The sequence below is a fragment of the Solanum verrucosum genome, unplaced genomic scaffold, assembly GCF_900185275.1.
Source record: "Solanum verrucosum unplaced genomic scaffold, falcon-dt-bn FXZP01000252.1, whole genome shotgun sequence".
Classification (NCBI taxonomy): Eukaryota; Viridiplantae; Streptophyta; class Magnoliopsida; order Solanales; family Solanaceae; genus Solanum; species Solanum verrucosum.
Window position 1 is genome coordinate 7,300,788 of NW_026019988.1, and position 21,649 is coordinate 7,322,436.

At 32.8% G+C, this 21,649-nt stretch overlaps 1 protein-coding gene across 3 annotated transcripts; it reads left to right on the top strand.

The window, feature by feature from the left end:
* Positions 1-8,454: 8,454 nt before the first annotated feature.
* Positions 8,455-20,885, top strand: LOC125818581 (uncharacterized). 3 transcript variants are annotated; one of them, XM_049498076.1, is made up of 9 exons: positions 8,455-8,863; positions 9,176-9,571; positions 9,698-9,797; positions 9,973-10,029; positions 15,352-15,466; positions 16,417-16,499; positions 20,296-20,357; positions 20,447-20,543; positions 20,751-20,885. In XM_049498076.1, exons 2-9 carry the CDS (start codon positions 9,225-9,227, stop codon positions 20,805-20,807), a joined length of 918 nt encoding a protein of 305 aa, XP_049354033.1. In that variant the 5' UTR covers positions 8,455-8,863; positions 9,176-9,224; the 3' UTR covers positions 20,808-20,885. The 3 variants fall into 3 exon arrangements, with proteins under 3 accessions (XP_049354033.1, XP_049354034.1, XP_049354032.1); XM_049498077.1 differs by having other exon boundaries at positions 8,456-9,571; positions 16,420-16,499; XM_049498075.1 differs by lacking the exon at positions 8,455-8,863 and having other exon boundaries at positions 8,880-9,571.
* The last annotated feature ends 764 nt before the right edge of the window (positions 20,886-21,649 follow it).

The window sequence follows — 21,649 nt, forward strand, 5'->3', positions numbered from 1 at the left end:
TTGTTGGGTATCTGTATCTAAAAGTGATTTAAGAAAAAAAAATCGAGTTTGGGTGGATTGGGGAAGAAAAACGAAGAAGAAATTTCGACGAGCGAAATCTGAATATGGGAGCGCGTCGCGCAACCTGTTCCCAGAATTGAAATTTCAGCTTCGCGTCGCGGAGCTGACATAAGGTGTTCTGCCTCAAAAGACATTTTTGGAACCAAAATTAAATTATGTCTCCGCGTCGCAGACCCACCTTCAAATATTGATTTTTGGTATTTTCTCATGTTTAACTATCTAGAATCATTCCTAAACATCATGAGATCTTTCCAGTCATAAATCTTAATCCTTGAATCCATAATTCAATTCAAGGATCAGTTAAAAGTCAAGTCAAGAGCAGTTAAAGTCAAAGTCAAGAGAAGTCAGGAGTCAAGTTAAGATAAGTTCTTAAAGTTTACAAAAATCTTTCACAAATGTTTTAACTTTGTTTTAAAACTTAAGTCTAAGCTCAGTAAAGAGTAAAGTTGAAGTTCTTTTCTTCAAAGAAGTACATGGGGACTATGTATTTCCAAAGAGATTTAAAAATGTTTTCACATTTTAAATAAGAGCGGAAACTGAGATTTCCAAAGAGTCTTCGGGCTAGCTTTCAAAAAAGAGTAATAACTTTCTAAATGAAGCAAGCAGGGAAACTGAGATTTCCAAGATAAACCTTTGAGCTAAGTTTTTTAGTACTAATCTCAAATCACAGAAGAAGTATGTTTTTAAAACATAAAGAGCTAATATATTTTGGGAATAGTATTGAGCACCGATATGGGGGAGAGTTCAGACAACTCACATCTCCCATAAACCATGTAGCCACCATGGGTAGAAAAGGGTCATACTTTTTAGATGAACCCTTTTCACAATAGACTAGTGGATCCACTTAGTAGTTCAGGTCTTATACCTTTGGCCAGGTATAGGATGTGCTGGCAGCGTGAGGTGGATCGTTGTATCATCACTATAGCTCTTATGTGATGGTTGTCAGTTAGAGAAACACCCACAACAATTATTGTATTTTTATATACATCAGTTGTTGTATTTTTACATACATTTCAGAGTTATGTTGTATCCTTGTATATACACAGAGTTGACATCATATTTTTAAACAGTTTTTCTTTATTTTGCACTTGTTTTAAATTGTTTTATATTGAAATGAGTTCAGTTAAGTATTCATGAGTTGAGAAGCGCCAAGGTAAGTATTTCTTTCAGATTTCCTTTTCAAGCCTATGTTGTTTTAGCATTCCAACTCGCATACTCGTACATTCAATGTACTGATGTCAGTTGGCCTGCATCGTCTTATGATGCAGACACAAGTAACTAGGATCGGCATTCCGGCGCATCGGTGATCCAGTGAGCAGTTCGGAGTCTGTTAGTGAGTCTCCTTGCATTACGGAGGATCCATTTCATTGTTTCCTAGTTTAGCTCATTAGGATGTTGTGGGGTTTGTCCCAACACCCATCTCAGTTGTTATTAAAGGCTTCATAGACAATCAGATGTTAGTTCTTTAGTCTTTTCATTGTCATTATTCCATGTTGAGACTTGAGTTTGCCTTAATGGCCAGTTGAATGTTCCTTTATAACATTCCAGTTTATTATATGAACTTATCTTTGTTGAGTTTGAGTCTTCCACTGAGTTAAGTAAACCAGGCCAAGGGTTCGCTTGGGGCCAGCAATGGTCTTCGAGTGTCAGTCCCGCCCAGGATGTAGGCTCGGGGTGTGACAAACGTCTTTTAATTTTGCAGTATGTGAATAGTTATAGTCACTCACTAACAGAGACGGATCCACCTGATTGCGTAAAGATGCATGTGCATCCAGTAATCTTTTTAAAAAATGTATATATGTATGAACAGTCTAATAAAGGATTATATATAATGATATACTTTATAATCACAACTTATTTAAGTGTACACGTTAAAGTTGTGGCATTATATCACATCATTGCGAGTTCAAGCCTAGCTAAGAGGCTTTTTTTTTGTTTTGTTTTTTCCCCCCTTTAAAGCAATGGTGCCATTTTGGTTTTAACTTTTACGAAAGAAAGGTCTAATGCTTTATTTTTTTATTGCATCTTAAATTTCATAAATCTAAAAAAATATAGTATTTTTGTCACTTTTTTTATAGACAGGTTATTGTGTATTATTTTTTAAGTAATAAAAGAAATCTGGAAAGAACTTATCAGTGTCAGACACAATTAATATATTTATTTAAGTTTCTTCTTTTTTTGAAAGTATTATTTATCCTTTTTGACACTATAATATCTGATAAATTATCATACTAAAATGATACAATTAATACTTGGATCAATATTTTACAATATGTTATTATCTATTATTTTTGACACTATAAAGAATTTTCCATCTTTGAAATTGGCCAATAGTCCATTGAGCAGTAGAAGGGTGCTAATTAACAAAAAGATTAATCTCCATATGTTTTATTTCAAAGTGAGTTTGTAATTCTATTAGCTCACCATTATATTGCTTCTTGTGGAAAGCATTAATTGTATTTGATTATATTTTTTGTAAAATAATATTTATATTTGAATGTATTTAAATACAGTTTTAAAAAATAAAAGGTGAGTTAAAAAATAAGTTATAAATTAATTTCATTTGAATACAATTTCAAGTTGAATTTGAAATTTTAATAGGCAAACACTAATTTTTAAATAAAATAAAATGTTATTTTAAAAATAATAACTACTTTTTACAGACAAATATGTCCTAATTTTACATGTCCACTCAATATGAAATAACTTGAAGAATTACGATAAGTACATAAATATCACTTTGGGGATGAAATGCTTTTTATTTTTACTCATAAATAGGAAATTTCTTCACTAATACTTGTGAAATGGTGTCCATGATTGATGGACGATGCTAATAATTTGGTTTTGTAGTGGCATGAAGTGGGAATAGTAATGGTGTTGGTTGTGGTGTAGACTATAGAATTAACATCGTTGTTGTTGGTTGGATTTAATGATTTGAGGACAATTGTATAATGTGATTATACAGTGTTGACTAATGATATAGGTGATTGATATTGATAGATGTTTAGTGATTTTTATAGTAATTGTCTGTGATAGTTATGAGATGCTTGATAATAATAACAAATAAAATAGTGATAAGTATTATATTTAATTAAAATTTTAAGTGAACATTTTAATGAGATTATATTTTGTATAAAGTATGAATGTTTTTAATCTATTAAAAGCTAATATTATGAGTTTTTTTTAAACAAAAAATAATAAATAGATATACTTAATAAGTAAAAATTTGAATGATTCAAACCTTAATTAAATAAAAATAAAGAATCTAAGCGCACAATTAACCTCACACTAAACAAGTTATTATATTAATGTCCATGGCATTATGCCACTACCGGTAGGGTCGGGCATAAAATACTAAAAATCGAATTACCGAATTAAATCAAATTTTTGGTAATTTGGTATTTGGTATGGTATTCAGGAGTAAAATTTTAGAATTACGGTATTTGGATTTGGGTTTGGTATGAGACATTAGAATCATTTGGTATTTAATATTTCCCGAATACCGAATTATTTACTTAATGAAGGTCATATATCAATAAGTTCATAACTCATTAGTACAAGTTCGTAGAAAATGTTAAATAGTAAACATAAACAACCCAAATACATATGTCTTTTAGTTGCATCAATTTAATTTTCTTGATGTCTACTTACTCGTTGATTTTCTATTATATCGTGCATCTACATAGAAAAATAGATATAATTGGAGCAATAATATTAACTTTGTAATACAATCGTCTTCAAATGCAATATGGTATTATCGAATATCACACCGAACCGAAGTTTGATTTACTGATTACCGAACTATCAAATCGAAATTTAAAAATTTAGAATTTGATATTTACTTTTAATTATCAATTACAAAATTATCGAATCCAAAATTTAGAAATTCCGAACCAAATGCCAAACGCCCGCCCAGACTACAAGTAAAGAATTATGGGTGAAAAGAACATGTTGCACAATAACCTGACTTAGTACTACAAAATTAAAAGAATAACCTTAATTTGAATGGATTCATACTTATTAATTTTAAAAAAAAAAACTAAAAATAAGAAATTTTGTACTATAAAAGTGGTCAAACTTATATTACCTTTTAAATTTAAAAAAGAAATAAACTTTATCATGTGAAATGTATATATTTTCTATATTCACCTCTCCATTATTGAACTCAACTTGTTCAATTAATTAAATTCATGTTGAACGAAAAGATAAAAAGATTTAGAGAATATTCTATTTCACATGATCCGAATTCAAAATATCTATTTAAAAATTAAGTGATTCTAACTATTTTACCACACGTCTTATGATTAATTTGCTATATAGCATAACTATATTGTTTCACCAGTCTAAAGAATTTAATAGTGAGATTAAAAAATTCAAATAGGAGAATTCAAAAATATTTATAGTTTCTTAGGCAAAGAGCTTCAACATATGTATAGTTGTATACATATATAATTTTTTAAACGATTTTCTTGTGCTATTGATATTTTTTATTATTTTTTTTTAGTATTTTCATCTTACCTTGTTTCACTCTTGTATTTTAAAATCTGTGTTTTTTTTAAATTACTTTTTTGAGTTGAGAGTTTATCGGAAATAACTTTTCTATAAAATCACATTAAATAAGCTATTATTGTTATAATTAATACCATGTGTGTTCACTTTTACAGTTTACTCGTCACTTATTCCTAAAATAGATTTTCATTTTTACTTATCACTTTTGACATATCAAGAAAAGACTATAATTTTTTTTCAAGTTTTACCCTTAGTATTAAATACTTATTTTTCAAATCACTTTACATCATATAATATGGGATAGTTTAGTAAAATACATGTATAAATAATCATTTTAACAACTTTGCACTCCTTTGCCTACGCTCCGACAGCCTAACATTTTATTTAAACACTATAAAATTACTTAAAACCTATTTTAATTTACAAACACTTAAAATAAGCTAATTCAAATCGACTTTAATTTAGTTTCCCCATGAACATGTTAGTTACATTACTCTATAATTGTAAAATTACTATTTATTCCTCAAACAACAACAAAAGTGAAAAATAGAAAAAAGTCACAAAGAGCAAAAAAAAATAAAAAAAATTGCCAACAATTATTGGATCAACCTGCTTATTGGGACTCCCACTTTGTGTTGCTGCAATTCAAGATTTACCCACAATACAACAAAATATAAAAAGTATCTTCTAATTATTTATTTTGTTTGCACACTTCCCATTGCTCATCTTATTCTTTTATCTTATTGGTGGAGAGCCAGCTAGCAACAGTAGAACCAAAAAGACCTTCAAACCCCACAAGGCAAAAAAGTGGTATAGTATGTCGTTTGGTTGATAATGAGTTATTTTAAGTTTTTTAGAAATTAATTATTTTAAGATAAGTTATGCGATAACTCATTTTATTACTATGGTTAAAATTGTGAGATTAATAATTCAAGAATTATCTAATACCTCCAATCAAACGTGAGATAAAATAATCCTACATTTTATCCTAAAATTATTTTACTCTGTATACCTCACACCATACGACTCTTTGGTACTAGATATTTATATTGTCTTGATTAATTTAAATTTGTATTGTATAGAGTTTATTATAGAGTGGAATGTTTATTAGAGCTTTTTTATTTATTATAAGAATTCAAACTTAATACCTTTATTTTAAAATATATTTTTAATTTTTAATATAAAATAATTATATAGCGGACTTCAATTTATTTGGGACTAAGATATAATTATTATTACCATATATTTAGTTATTTTTGTCCTTTAATAACTTTATTTATGTATTACTTATTTTGATGTTCTTATTTCATATTTAAATTAAGGCCGATACACAAAACAACCAAAAAAAGTGATCACACATATGTACTAATAATATATAAGAGGGAATAAGCACACACGTCTCGATCGATGTGTGTGCTTTTCGAAAATATCTATTAAGTTTGAAGATAATTTAGTCATTTTAAATTTATTATGGCTGCTTATAAATTAGGACTTTCAAAATATCACATGGGTCACATATATTATTTAAAAATAACGTTTGAAAAATATTATTAAAAAAAGTGACAACAAAATTATAAAATTTAAATAAATTAAGTAATATATATTGAGCCCAGACTTGTCCGGACCTTTGTATCTAGTTCTATAATAACTAATGAAGAGTTTATGAAAACAACAAAAACAAATAAACAAATATTAATGCATGTACATTGTTATATTAGCTTATTCAACAAACCAAACGGGCCCTTATGATCTATGGGTTTTAGAACAATATCTTATAATTTAAATTATTTGACTCTAACTTCTGCTCCATTTTGCAATAAAAATAACTTTATTAAAATTTGATCATTTATATTATAATAATAATAATTATTATTATTATTATAGAAATTTCATTATATCAAGATAAATATATAGATTCCGATTTTTTTTTCTTATGAATTTCATAATTATAGATGTATTCTTGCATTCTAACCTTTATTTTTCTCTAAGTATATTTATATTAAACAATCTATTAGATTTTACCTTGAGCGTTGAGCATAGTATTTGTTGGTAGAAATTCACTAAATTATATTAACTAGTAACAATTAAATTATTTAATAAGATAAAATAAAATAATATTAGTTAACCTAATTAAGTGAGAAAAATATTATGTATAAGTACATGCCATTGTGACATTGTCAAAGCTTAGAGTTGAGAAGGAGCTTCATTTGAATTCATTTTCTTTCGACGTGGAGAATCATGATAGATCGTCAATCAACATAAAATTTATATATTCATGATAAACCCTCACGATACAGTAATGTGAGCTTTAATGATGAAACACAATTTTATACAATTTATTTGAGACTCGATATAGTTATCATTGTATGACATATATAGAGACACCTGAGAGTTGACACTGAATTTCTCTTAGACATCCTGACTAAATCTTTTCTTGAACACCTCTAATAGGACTCCGAGTGTACTAGTTTGACTCCTTTTGTTGACTTAATAATTTATCTGATTTTCACATCAAACATGCGCGTAAAAAAGAAACAAAAAATCAAATTTTATGCATAATCATTTTATTTTTCAGAACAAGAGGGCATTTCTTGTCTTCTCTTACCTGCAACTTGTTTGCCTTTATTTATACACTTGTTGTCTCTCACTTTTGTTTTCATGTACACTATCATTCCTTTAATTTTGTGGAGGTTGATTAAGGAAAATGAACACTCGCCTCGTTGATTTTTTTTCTCATTATTTTAATTTTAGATATTTATCGTTCGTTGATGAATTAATTAAGACTACCCCTCCATGCCAATGAAAGGTCGAGTAAATATGAAAGTTATTCATTAGATCTTGAAAACAAAACATTTTTCTTTGTACAACGTCCTTTTTACTTTAATCTAAAAAAAATTCTATTCAATAATTTTTTATCTTAGCCTAAGATTCTTAGGTAAAATATAATTTTTTAGTCTTGTTTTTATAGTTAGGTATTTTGATTTTTAAAATATTGTACTACTACTATATTAAATTAATTTTGTACGATTTGGTATTTTGAAATTTTATTTTGATATTTTAGGATATGATAAATTGATAATAATAGTTTTTTCAACTGCGACCTATATTTACACATATAATAGAGAATTATGACTTCAATTTTTTGAACTAATAGCTTATCATTTTATATATATATATATATATATATATATATATATTCAAAAGAAAATATAAACAATTTTCTTAATAATTAATTACATAAAAAAGACATTTTGATTTTTAATCAAGATAGACCGATAGAATAATGAAAGTTTCATGGTCTAAACATTTGTTTCGTATTAATACTAGGATATATATATACTTCAATACGATATTTGATATTTTTGATATCTTCTTATAACTATCGAATATATATCAAATACTATAAAATTGAAACTATGTTGTCAACAAATTTGATTTGATATCTATCATATCATCTCCACCTCTAACACTATTTCGAGAATAAGTGTAGTTTCCCAAGTTCTTTCATATATTCTGATACCATTTGGAAGAGAAATTCTTAATTCTTACACGATTTTTTCTAGAATGTTTTTTTTTCTTTTATTTATTAAATATATTTTAAAATATTTTTCTTTTTTCATTTTTCAGAATTTTTTGTTGCAAAAACTGCATTTTTTATTTTTTTTCAGATTGGTTGTAAATTAGGTTTTTTTTTTTTTTTTCTTTTCAGATTAGACCTAAAGTATGTCGACATTTTATTTCCTGTCCTGATAATAGATAAAATGTCTAATCCTAGGTCTCAACTTTATAATATACGTAAAATCATTGGTCCAAAATCTTCAATTTATTTTTATTATTATTTTTTTTTAACATAAAAGAAAAAGCTAAGACTAGATAAAGAAAAAAACTTCAACAAGATTTCTCCTTTTTTTTCTTTTTTTCTGTCATTTCTCTCACTCTGTACCTCCACTAATACATACATGAAGTACTATTTCTTGATTCTTTGATGTTGGGTTTTTATTCTTTCACCAAATATCTGAGTTTCATTTCATGGGTAATCTTGTGAAGCAATGTAATTTAATAAACTAATTCCCAAGTGGGGTTTTAGTATTGAAGGGGATTTTCACCTTGGTTAAGGAATCTTGGTGAAATGTATTGTCTTGGTACTGTATTTTGTGTTTTGTTGCAAGCCCCTTTTACTCTACTGGGGAAAATCAATGAATCCCAGATAAAGTTTGAGTCTTTTTGATGTTTTAATTGTTGTTTTTGGTTTTTTTCTGTTGTTGTGTAGCTCTGGGTGGATTCAGGAGTTAAAGTGAATTGTTTTGGTATTGTATAATTTTGCTCTCCTGGAACAGTGATGGACCCCAGATAGATTTTGGGTTTTTTCTTGTTTGGGTTTCTGAAGCTCTGATTGTAGTGCTGTTTTGCTTTTTTTTTCTTCTGTTGTTGTGTAGCTCTTGGTGGATTGAGGAGTTTAGTGAACTGTCTTGGTGCTGTATAGTTTTGTGTATTGCAACCCCTTTTAATCTCCTGGAACAGTGATGAACCCCAAATGAATTTTGGGGTTTTGAAGCTGCTGCTTCTTCCTATTGTTATGTAGCTCTGGGTGGATTCAGGAATTGAGTGAATTTTCTTGGAAGTACTTGAATAAAGTTAAATGCTTTAGTGAAGTAATGGCTGCAGATTCTAATACAGGGTTTCATCAGCAAGCTTTATCATTTCAATCAGGGGCAATTGGGAGCTCATCATCTCAGATGATGTTGATGAGTGATTACTACAGTCATCTTGGAGTGAATTTCGATGTAAATAATAGTGGTGTAGGAGGAGGGATGTTGTATTCAGGGAATCCAACAATGATGACAACCAATAGCTCTAGTAGCAATAGTCCAAGAACTAGTCAGTATGGAAGTTGTTCAGATTCTTTTCTTATAGATACAGTGCCAGGGCTCAAGCATGATACGGGCCTCGCTGTTGAATGGACGGTCGAGGAGTTGTACAAACTGGAGGAAGGACTTATCAAGTAAGTAGATTTATTTTGGGTTTCTGAGTGAATGTCGATACTGAGATTTTTTATGTCTATCCATGTTTGTGACAAAAATATATACCCTTAAGTATGTATCTGACCTTCAAATTTTTTGGATAATAGGTATTCCAATGAACCACGTATAATGAAATACATTAAGATTGCAGCATCACTCCGCGATAAAAATGTCCGTGATGTTGCACTGAGATGTAGGTGGATCACGGTGAGCTACCTAGGCTGTTTAATATCTCTCAATCACTTGACTGTATCTATCTCTATCCTTCATCTCTTTTTTAGAAGCTATTTCTGATGACTCCTTTTATTAGTCTGAAGCATTTCTTGTCATAGCTGATGCTTGATGAGAAGGCTTGCTTACATCTTTATTTACTGTTTGTCAGAGAAAGCGAAGGAAACCTGAAGACTATAGTTTGGGGAAGAAAGTGAAAGATAGGAAGGTTTGCCATCATCTACTTTACTTCCTTTTATCCTTTTCCTACGTTCCCTTTATCTCGTATGGTATTACAAATTACTTTGATTTGCTTATCTGATTCCTCAAAGTCTAGACTGATCAGACACAGTGAGTTATTTATTTATCCAATTTCTGAATCTGGGAGTTTCTAGAAACTGTTGACTGTAACTTTTATGTTTGAAACTTCTTTAGTCATGGTAGTTTAAAGAAATGTGCATGCTTTCAAATGTGATTTTACTATTCTGACCATGTACTAGCTTATCTACCTAAATTTGACATCTTTGGTCCAGCTAAGCAAAGAGAAGGTTTGATAGTATTAGGAGAGAATTTTTATGTGAAGAAGATAGAGGATAAGGCTTTCCATGTAGCGAAATGGAACAAAGTAACTAAGACAAAGGAGGGCAGTTATGGATAAAAGTTTGATATTCCGAAGCAACATCAATAGTATTACTGGTTGTGAAGATATTGCCAGGTTCCAATGAACTTTAGGAACAGGTGATCCCAGTTAAATATGTAAAGCTGATCCTTGGTGCAGTAACCAGTAATATTCACATGGAGTTGTATTATGGAAGAATGTGCAGACGCTGCGGGAGGAAGAGGAATTGTTTCAACTAAAGTTCTGGCATGCTATATGGAATTATGGATAGGACATATTCGCCTTAAAGTTGAATTTCCACAACTGTTCAGTTTTACCGGGAAAACTAATGCTAGCATTGCATAGTACAAAACAGATCATGCTAGGAGATGACTTTCAGATGGAATTGTGAGGATCAGGAAGTTGAGAAGATGGTCCAGCTTCCTGGAAACTGGAAGGCGCAAATGTTCTACCAGAAGGGACGAAGACTGAGGTGGAAACACCAAAAGGATGGGAAGTTCGTTGAAGCACAGAGTATGGTATAAGGTTATCTCTTCATCAAACATCTCCTCAATTTATTTGGATGACTATCTGGAGGAATAAAGCACATCGTAAGGTGGTTGGGTTTTGTTGGATTGTTACATTTGATGGTTGTTTGACACAATCGACTCTGTAGAAGATAAGATTTTAATGTGTAGTAGGTGCTATAAGTGTGAGATTTATGGTGAAAGTACATGCCATCTGTTGCTACACAGGTTGTTGCTATGGAGTTTGTTTCTGAACGTTGATGGGCTGATAGTTTAAAAAGATGAGTGATATTGGGTGCCTAGTACTGAAGGAGGCTTTCTTAAATCTATACAGGAAACGAGCTGTGAAAACAAAGCAGGAGCATGTATTATTAACATACTAGCTTGCCCTTTTTTTGGGTGATTTGGAAGGAGAGAAAAGAGAGTTATTTGAAGACAAACCTGAATCAGTAGAAAAACTTAAATACAAATGCCTATACTCATTTGGCCTTTTGGTGTAACTTGTTAAAAACTGATGAATTAGATATTCTTATAGGTTTTCCAGCCCCTTTTTATTAATTGGGAGTGAGTTTTTGCAACTGTAAATTTTCATCGCCTACTTGGTGCTGGCTGTTAATGAATAAATTCTGTCTAAAATGAAATCCACTTGATAGGTGTCTTATCATATGTTAAATATCCTTGTCGAGGTATTTTATCTAACTGTTGAGTCAGTATAGTTACTCACTCACACCCAACTATTAAGTATTTAACTTTCTTTCTCGAAAGGTAACTAAACTTGTTAATAAAGAGGAAGAGGGTGCAATCTTTATTACCTGAAATCAATGGCTATTGACAACACCTACTTCGATCAATTTTGAAAAAGAAATGACCTCCTCCCTGTATTTGTAGAGTGTGATTCAATGTTAGAGAACTTAATCATTTAACCAAAAAGAACTTCTTAAGTATTATAATCATACTACTGTTGCTGGACCAAAGAAAGTTCTTTCGGTCTTGCTTATGACCAAGGTTTTCAGTGTTTTTGGGAAAAAATGCTGATGCCTTGTCTTTTGGTTTTGTGATCCATTTATAGGAAAAGAAAAGGTGCCTTTATATCTGAGGCTTGCAAATGTATGGCTTAGATCTTGCCAACACTTTTGGGGGTCGCTCCTTTTTATAAAGTAGCTTTTTAGTAGTGGGTACGCCTTTTGATAAAGTCATCTTTGACAACCTGTTTTGTCAGTAGCTATTATTGGATCCCTTTTAGGAATAGTGAAATGCCCTTTGAGAAAAGTAATTCCGGCTTTGCCTCTACCTTTTTCGGGGGGTTCTTTTCTCTATTCACAATTTGGGTCTATGTAAGCTAGAGCCATTCCTTTAGGATTGCACATGTCTCCATTATCTTTGTTGCTACTTTCTGTAGAAGCAGCATCTTCAATTAACTGCATAATCTGTTTTTCATTATGCTTGTCTAAGTTTTCTAGAGCCTTCTTTAATTTTTCCCTGAGCTCTGCTTTTGATGGAGTTTTTCTCGTGGAACTAGTCTTTTGAGAATGAAATTTGAGGACAAGTTGTTTGGGCGTCCAACCTTTGATTTGTATCTCTTTGGATAAATACTTAATTCGATCGATATCGGTTTTGGAAAAATTCCAAGTAATTATAAAAGATATTCTCTTTTGAATATAATATTTACACATTTTGATGTGCTCGGGTAGTGTAGTAATTTCTTCTTTAGTCTGGAAATCTTCAAACCTATTGAGAAATTGTTGTGGAAGTATCTCTTTGTTACCTCCGAATAAATTCCACCATTCATAAAACCACCTTGGATAATGGCTTTAGTGACATTAGGACAATACTGAATAAACCAAGTGTGTCTTGGCTTGAGATATAAAAAATTGAACCATGCCGCTTTGTAATCATACCAGTTGTATGTCTAGGGTCTGTGCGTTATAGATAACGTTATTGGAGTATGTAAATGGTCTGCAAACCATTCAAAAGGGTCTAAGATTCTCTTGATGGTGAACCTGAAATATTTGATAATAGCAGGATTGTTTTCATCTTTGGAATATTTTATCTCGATTGAATCTGTGTCAATAAGGATAGCTTCATAATATCTCCTGGTTTTGAGTATCCACAAAGTTAGAATCAGTATAGCAAGGTTTGATCAAGTTTGCTATATTAGTGTTGCTATAATCTTTGTTTAATGCCATGATAGGTAATACCTGTGAAGTAATGAATTCGAACCTTTCTTCCTTTGGAGATGAAGTGGTTGGTTTAGTTAATTCGGGATTAACAGCTTGAGCAAAACATTCAGGGGCCTTCATGGCATAACTTTCTTTTGTTTGGATAGAGGAACCTGAGGATGTTCCTTTGTCAAAATGTTTTGCTGATATAAGATTTATCAGCTTTGGTTAACGAGTTGGTAGCCTTGGATATTCGGCTAATGTTGTGAACCAATTTTGGAAAGGTAGTTCAGGCCTTTGATGACTTTCAGTTTTTGCTGGAGCTAATGGGGGATGTATAAAAGGTCTAGCCATTTTTGCTTTAGGGAGATTTTCTCCTTTGATAAGAGCACTGGGTTTGAAAGGCCTCGTGTTTTTCCCTGTAAAAATTCTCTTGTCAGGAAGTCTGGTAAAGAATTATTTTCTCCTTTGATAAAATCAATTTTAAAATCAAAGCTAGACAGTAGAGCTTGCCATCTAGCAAATATTTAAGGCTACCAACTCCTCAACCAAAGTTGATAAATCTTATATCAGCAAAACCTTTTGACAAAGGAACATCCTCAGGTTCCTCTATCCAAACAAAAGAAAGTTATGCCATGAAGGCCTCTGATTTTTTTGCTCAAGCTGTTAATCCTGAATTAACTAAACCAACCACTTCATCTCCAAAGGAAGAAAGGATTCATTACTTCACAGGTATTGCCTATCATGGCATTAAACAAAGATTATAGCAAACTTGATCAAACCTTGCTATATTGATTCTAACTTTGTGGATACTCAAAACCAGGAGATACTATGAAGCTATCCTTATTGACGCAGATTCAATTGAGATAGAACATTTCAGAGATGAAAACAATCCTGCAATTATCAAATATTCCAGGTTCACCATCAAGAGAATCTTAGACCCTTTTGAATGGTTTGCAGACCATTTACATACTCCAATAGCGTTATCTATAACGCACAGACCCCAAACATACAACTGGTATGATTACAAAATGGCATGGTTCAATTTTTTATATCTCAGGCCAAGACACACTTGGTTTATTAAGTATTGCCATTATCCCAAGGTGGTTAGGTAACAAAGAGATACTTCCACAACAATTTCTCAACAGGTTTGAAGATTTCCATACTAAAGAAGAAATTACTACACTACCCGAGCACATCAAAATATGTAAATATTATATTCAAAAGAGAATATCTTTTATAATTACTTGAAATTTTTCCAAACAGATACAAATCAAAGGTTGGACGCCCAAACAACCTGTCCTCAAATCTCAGTCTCAAAAGACTAGTTCAACGGGAAAAACTCCATCAAAAGTAGAGCTCAGGGAAAAACTGAAGAAGGCTCTAGAAAACTTAGACAAGCATAATGAAAAATAGATTATGCAGTTAATTGAAGAAGACATGTGCAATCCTAAAGGAATGACTCTAGCTTACATGGACCCAAATTATGAAAAGAACCCCCTGGAAAAAGTAGAGGCAAAGCCTGAATTACTTTTCCCAAAGGGCATTTCACTATTCCTAAAAGGGATCCAATAATAGCTACTGACAAAACAGGCTGTCAAAGACGACTTTATCAAATACCCACTACTCAAAAGCTACTTTATAAAAAGGAGTGACCCCCAAAAGTGTCGGCAAGATCTAATCCATACATTTGCAAGCCTCAGATATAAAGACATCTTTTCTTTTCCTATAAATGGCTCACAAAACCAAAAGACAAGGCATCAACATTTTTTCCCAAAAACACTGAAAAGAAGTTCTTACCTGTCTTGCTGGATCTTTTGGGACTTTGATATTATACCTTCCTGCTGTTACAGTGTAGAAACTGTACCGGTGCTGATGTGTGTGAGGGTAGGGGCGGGTGGATTGTCATTTCTTCTCTTTACTGAGGCATCACCTTTTTGCTATTAATGGGAAGGAGCAATATGATTGTCTACATATCTAGTAGAATGTGCCAATCAGTTTTGCCTCTGCTGCAGGAAAATTTCTGAATGGTCACATTTCAGATCACAATGAACTAGTAAATTCTACTTTTAGGAACTGAATTAGTGGAATTACTTTGACGGAAGTTCATATGTTCTGCCATAGTTTCAGTATGTCATGACTCATGATGTAAATCACTAATCATCTCTCTGTTTATGTCTATTGGTATGTTTCTGTCTACATGCATCTTTCTTTATGCATATTTTACATGAAGAAAGAAAAACATTACATTTTTCATGCTTCTTCAGGATAATTTAACAGAAATGTCCTCAATGAGTAGTGCATCTGCTTCACTTATGAGGTTGGCTCCATATTCTCTCTCCACGAATCATCATGGCCATGGTGATGTTTTGTCATCAGGAGGTTAGTTTCACCTGTTTATCAATAGGAAGATATTCTTCTCCATTTTCCTTTTGCCAGAAAACAAAGTTGTTCTATGATCTCTCAAAATAAATAGCTGTTCCCTGAAATTGACTTAAATGATGTTACTTCAGTTATCTTGTAACAGATAATTGCTTACCTAATAATACCTGATGCAACTAGATAATGTTTCTGGTTGAAAGTGTGTGTGTTATTCATTCTAGTATCAGATGAACAGCAATCTGCTATAGTGAAAAATATATAAATATCATTTTTTAATCTTCTTCTTTCTCCTGTTATAAAATCTAACGACAATATATTCACTCTTAAATCTTAATAACAATTCGTTATTTATCTTCTTCTTGCACAATTCACAATCCTTAGTTTGGAAACCACTATCCTGATAAAGTGAAGGAGATGGAAAAAGGTTGTCTTGCATGTTTTTGTTTGAATGGGAAAGGAAAGTTTAAAGTAAGAAGAATTGGGATGTTACAAGTTGACCATATTTGAACTGTTTGTGTGGGTTGCACAACTTTCTTGCAACCTAATTTAGGGAAACAGGATTTATATGGATAAGTAGAGGCAGGGAGTGAAATTTTTTACGTGTTCCAAATGCAAGTATACAACTGTCAAAATGTTCTAATTGACAGGAATATGCAGACTAATCTAGAGCATTCGATAATTTATGTACATAAGCACCTCAAGATGTTGAGTGGTGCAATGCCTTGAGGTTCTCCCCACGTTACCAATATATGTTGTTTGACCAATTTATGCATGCAAACACTGAAATATGTCATGTAGCATAATCTGGTAAAACACTTGCTGAAATTACTGATGAGTCTTATGCTTCTGCTAATGCTATTGTGAAATCCCTATGTGTTTTTGGTTTTGTATCTTGAGTTGTTTCATGCAGCTTTGCCTCTAATTGTCTAACTGGTTTTTGTGTTGCTTAGCAGCATTACTTGGAACAAGGCGTCTATTGGAAGAAAATAATCAGGCCCTTAACAAAATTTCAGCTAACCTCTCAACGTTCATGGTATTAGTCTCAACCTCTTGTTTATGGAATGAAACTTATGAAATAATTGGGGGAGAATCAGAAAAACAAGATGCGAACTTCTTGTTGAAGGACTTCAATAGTTTTCTTGAAATGGAAAATGACTTGCTGAAAATTTACTAGGGGTAGTATTTTAATAGCCGTAGTCCAACAGGGGAAAAAAAACATTGGCTCTGTTAATACTGACAAGAAAAGAGCTGGACAAGTCTTGCTCTGTCTGCGGCAATTTAGTGATTCTGCAGCATCGTTTCTGATCCTTTAGTGCTAACATAAGTTTCATTCACGCAGCATTATAAGCTTGTCTAAGGTGACTCATGTGTGATCATATCTTGTTTAATGAGAAAAGAGCTGCATGAAGACGGGGAAATCTCGAGAGGGGAAGATTTTTTCTCCTCGAGGCAAGAAATCTTTTGAAATCGTTACACACAACCAGACAGAATTTTCATGGTTTCAATTGACTGAATTGAGAAAAAGCTTGTGTAAACAGTGGAATAATCAACCAGTGAAGTTTCAGATGATGTTACCAAATCATATGAAGGGCATAGTAAAAAAATTGATTTGAATGGTCAGTTTGGACAGATAGAAGAATGAAGATGAATGAGGAAGTTGTGATTAACATTTATATATATTTCTTCCAAATTAATGATGAAACAAGGGGTCAATATTTGGTATGGTGGATGAGGATATGCATGGGACAGGAAGAAGCCTTTATCAGAAATTATCAAGGCACTAATGGGCGAATAAAGTTACTCAATACTGGTATGATAAAGAGTCAAACTCCTGGTGGAAATCATGCTCTTGATTCCGAAAAATGGAATTTCACTTGGCCAAACAGATATAGAAATTGTGACAAGGCCATGTCACAATGGGTTGGATAATGTCTGAGGATAATTGTGAGAGAAGAAATATCATCAAATACCATCTTATTAAATGAGAATAGTTGATTAAGCCAATGACTAAAGGAGGGTTTGGTGTCAAAAACCTTTCAAAGCACAATACTGGTTGATGAGGAAGTGGCAGGAAATAGACCTACACTTGGTGTAAGTAGGGAGGTAGGTTGCTAAAGAGTGGCGGTGGTGCTTGAAAATAGTTGCAACCTCACACGGTGTGAGTTTCTGGATAAATCATAAGGCAGCTGGAGGTGTTCAAAAATATATTAGATATAAAGCTGCTAATGGAATGTAAAATTTTGGACAGATTGTGGTTAGGTATGTTGCATTGAGGGAGAATTTCTTGTAACATATCCAGATTGGCCTCTTTTCTGGAGGTTGTGATTGGATGGAACATCTCCTCCTCATAACTTTATACCATGACTGTCCACAAGAAATGATATAATGAACCGGAAACACACCGAGAATGGAAGGTTTTCTGTGAACAAGCTTTACAGAAAGGAAGTGGGATCTCTTCAAGAAATCAGATTGGCAAGGTGGAGACAAATTTGGACAAGTCAGGCATCAACCAAGGTGAAGTGTTTTGTATGGTTGGTGGCCAAGAGAGCATGCCTCATGCAAGAAGTGTTGAAGGAGAAGGGCCAACAAATAGTATCCAGAGGTTTTCTCTACAATGAGACAGATGAGACCAACAATCACCTATTCTTGCATTGCAAAGTCACTTCCCAGCTTTGGTCCATGTTCTTGAAACTCACAGACAATAACTGGACTATGCCAGAACACACTGCTGACCTACTGAGCTGTTGGTTTAGGAGAGGAGGAAGTAAGAGCCAGAAGAAATGGTGGAGAATGATCCCAGCTTGCATTTGGTGGACAATATGGAAGGAGAGAAATGGAAGATGTTATGAGAATAAAACAAATTCCATTCAGAAAGTGAAAGAGAAATCTATTGTCTTCTTTTATTTTTGGTGTAAAGTTAGCCTTTTTCTCTCCTTTTCTTGTTAGCAACTTTTTGGAGGTCCCCAGCATGTCCTTAATGCTGAAGAATACCATTACCAATTTTTTTAAAAATTAAAAAATCTTCTCCTCAGAGAATGACCACAGCTGGGACAGGAAGTTTTCCAGAGCTGGAAGGTGATAGTAGTAAGTCAGCTATGTCAATAAAACATGGATTTGAGTGTATAGGCCCTGATATGCATGGACGAAGAAAAGAGTTGAAAGATTCACTGTTGCATGTTTTTTTTTCAAGGAGAAGAAGGAAACCAACAATCATGTGTTTCTCCATTGTAAGATTAGAACACAGATCTGGTCTCTGTTTCTAAGTATGTCTCAATGCCAGAACACACTGCTGACCTACTCATCTGTTGGATAAGGAGAGGAGGGAGCAAGATTCAGAAAAACATATGGTGGTCAACATGGAGAGAGAGAAACAACAAATGCTTTCAGGACATCTCTAACACAATCCAGAAAATTAAAGAGAATTGTATCAGTACTTCGTATTTTTGGTGTAAAGAAGAGGGTATAGAAGAAGCTGAGCAGTTGGTACAACTTCCTTAATGCTGAAGAATACAATACAACTTTACCATTTTCAAAAGAAAATCGTTCTTTGCTCTAGTGGTCACACCTGGCAAATGGTCAGCAGTTCCACCAAAAATTAAATAGAAGCTACAGCCCTCTTGGAGGTAGTTGGTTGAACAACAGTGCTGGAAGCAGTCCTTAGTTTGGATAACCACAAGAAAGAAGAGGAGTTGTGCCATAGATATTTCATGTGTGGGTTGGATGTGAGTCAGTCAACCATCTCTTTATATTGGTAGGTGCTGTTCTTTTTTCATGTTCAAGGTGGAATGGTCATGCCAAAGCCAGTGATGGATTTTCGATGTGTTGCAAGAAAATGTTTGGGGAAACTAAAAGATTTTGTCCCAGGGAAGGAAAGGAATAGGAAATCTAGAGATGCTTTGGAGGACATGCTCTAGCTTTAAATGCCTAAAATATGTAGGACAGCAACAACTACATATGCAGTGTAATTCCACAAGTGGGGTCTAGGAAGGGTGGGGTGTACACAACCTTACCCCTACCTTGTGTGAAGGTAGAGAGACTGTTTCTGATAGACCCTTGGCCCAAGTTAAGTATATCAAACAATGTTATCTAAATGACATGGAAAACTATATGGATTTTCTGAAAACTCTAGGAATGTAAACTTCGTTAAGTTTTGCACCCCGACTTAGTACCTCAAATGGCTTTTACTACCTTACATTATAAAGCAAAGCACCTCAAACGGGTGCTACTTATAAACAATAAAAACACTAACAAGAAAAGAAAGAAGGCTCATTAATATCAGATTACAGGTATACAACGACAAAAGATGGGGCCAATTTAATAGTAAGTACTACTCTTCTAAAATGAAATTAAGAAAATTCTGAATTGCTCTTGTAACCATATCCAGCTTTTGTCTGTATCCACATTGACTTTGAATGAGTCTGATCCTTAAATAGCAATGGTAATTACCACGACTTGAGAGTGCGTATAGCATAGGTCATAAAAAAGATCAGTGACATTGTCATTTGTCGGCCTTTCTGTGTTAGCTCTGGTAGTCCTTTTAGTTTGAGTACAAAGAGAATGGTGATACTTGTTATTTACTGTTAAAGAAATAGAACTAAGTAGGAAAATTAATGTGGGAATTGAATGAGGTGTATAAAATCCTTGGATAAGTAAAAATAAAGAAGATGGAATCATTTAGTTACATCTTCATGGATTATCGTCTGTTTTTTTTTTGTTGTTTATTTCTGTTTCTGTTGCATCTTTCGGAGGAGACTGACAGATGTTCCTCATCTTACAATTTTCTATTTTGCATATTTTCTGATATCTGATGTCACTATGTAAATGAGCAGTTGCAGGACAATGTTGATCTCTTTTTCCAGACGAAGAACAATTTAACTGCGATTTTAAATAAGTAATTCTACTATCCTTTTTATTTGCCACCATGCTGACTTTTGGTTGTCCTGCCATTCATATAATACTACTGTTGTTGTGTCATTTCAGAATGAAAAATATGCCAGGGATTATGAGCCAAATGCCACCACTTCCAGTCTTCTTAAATGAGGAGCTCGCTAGTAGTCTCCCGCCTAGTTCAGCTCAGGTGATCTTGCTTTTCACACCCTTTTTTAGGCACAATGTTGAATCTTAATGCCACACCACTAGGGTTGATCCAGCGTCTTATTGAATCGGTTCTTCAAGTTCCACCATATCACTATCTGTGAGATCGTCTTAAATATGCTCCATGTTCATCTATGTTACACAAGATTTCTTGCAATATGTCATAATGCTGATCTCTCTGTTTCCCCAGCCGATGATGTTTGGCTGCAGAAGCGGAATCCAGTTGAAACAGGAGCCAGCTTGTTGATAGAGAATGCTCGGTGTTCAGTTTGGATTATTGGCTCGTGTAAGTGCACAATTTTTAGTGTAAATGCATAAAACAACTGGCGGTACTTGCATGACCAGGTCAATGAGACGAATGTTTTTGAACCATTTTCGGAAGCTGAATATCTGAGCAAGAAGTACCAGGAAATAACAGCCTTTTTCGTCATCTCATATCAGGCGAAATCTGTATCAGATAATGCACTTAGAAGTTTAAGGTCATGTTTCACCTTTCTGTTTGTAAATTCGAGAAACATATATTACTTTGGAATCATCCTTTAGTTTTGTAATATGTTCTCTTCTTTTTTGCAGCTTCTTGCATTGTTTTCTCCTAAATTTGCTGTAAAAAAAAAAAAACAAATTGTTGAGTATTTGGATTGAAATGAACTCAAATAGAGCGGAATGGATGTAAATGATTTATATAGTCAAGCGTAACTAGTTTGCAATTAAAGTATTGGTTGTTTTCAGAAAAGGGTGAATTTGCTATGAGAAGTCTCACTTCAGGAGTTAAGTACTATAGACGATTTCATTTCTAGTTCAACTTGCTTTTTTTAACTTATTAAGCGCTTTATATTAAAGACGATTTCATTTTCAGGTTCAACTTGACTTCTTTGCCGATAAGAGTAAGTACACGATAAGGAACATATCTACATTGAACGTGCTGTATATACAGAGTTGAATACCTAACATAAAGGGATGTATTTGTACCAAGGGAAAAAACGTAGAAGGAATGTTGATGCTGTTTAAGAAACTCGACTAGTAGAAGAGACGAGATTTTTACCAAATGATTCATCATCTACTATATATATATATATATACACGTAAAGA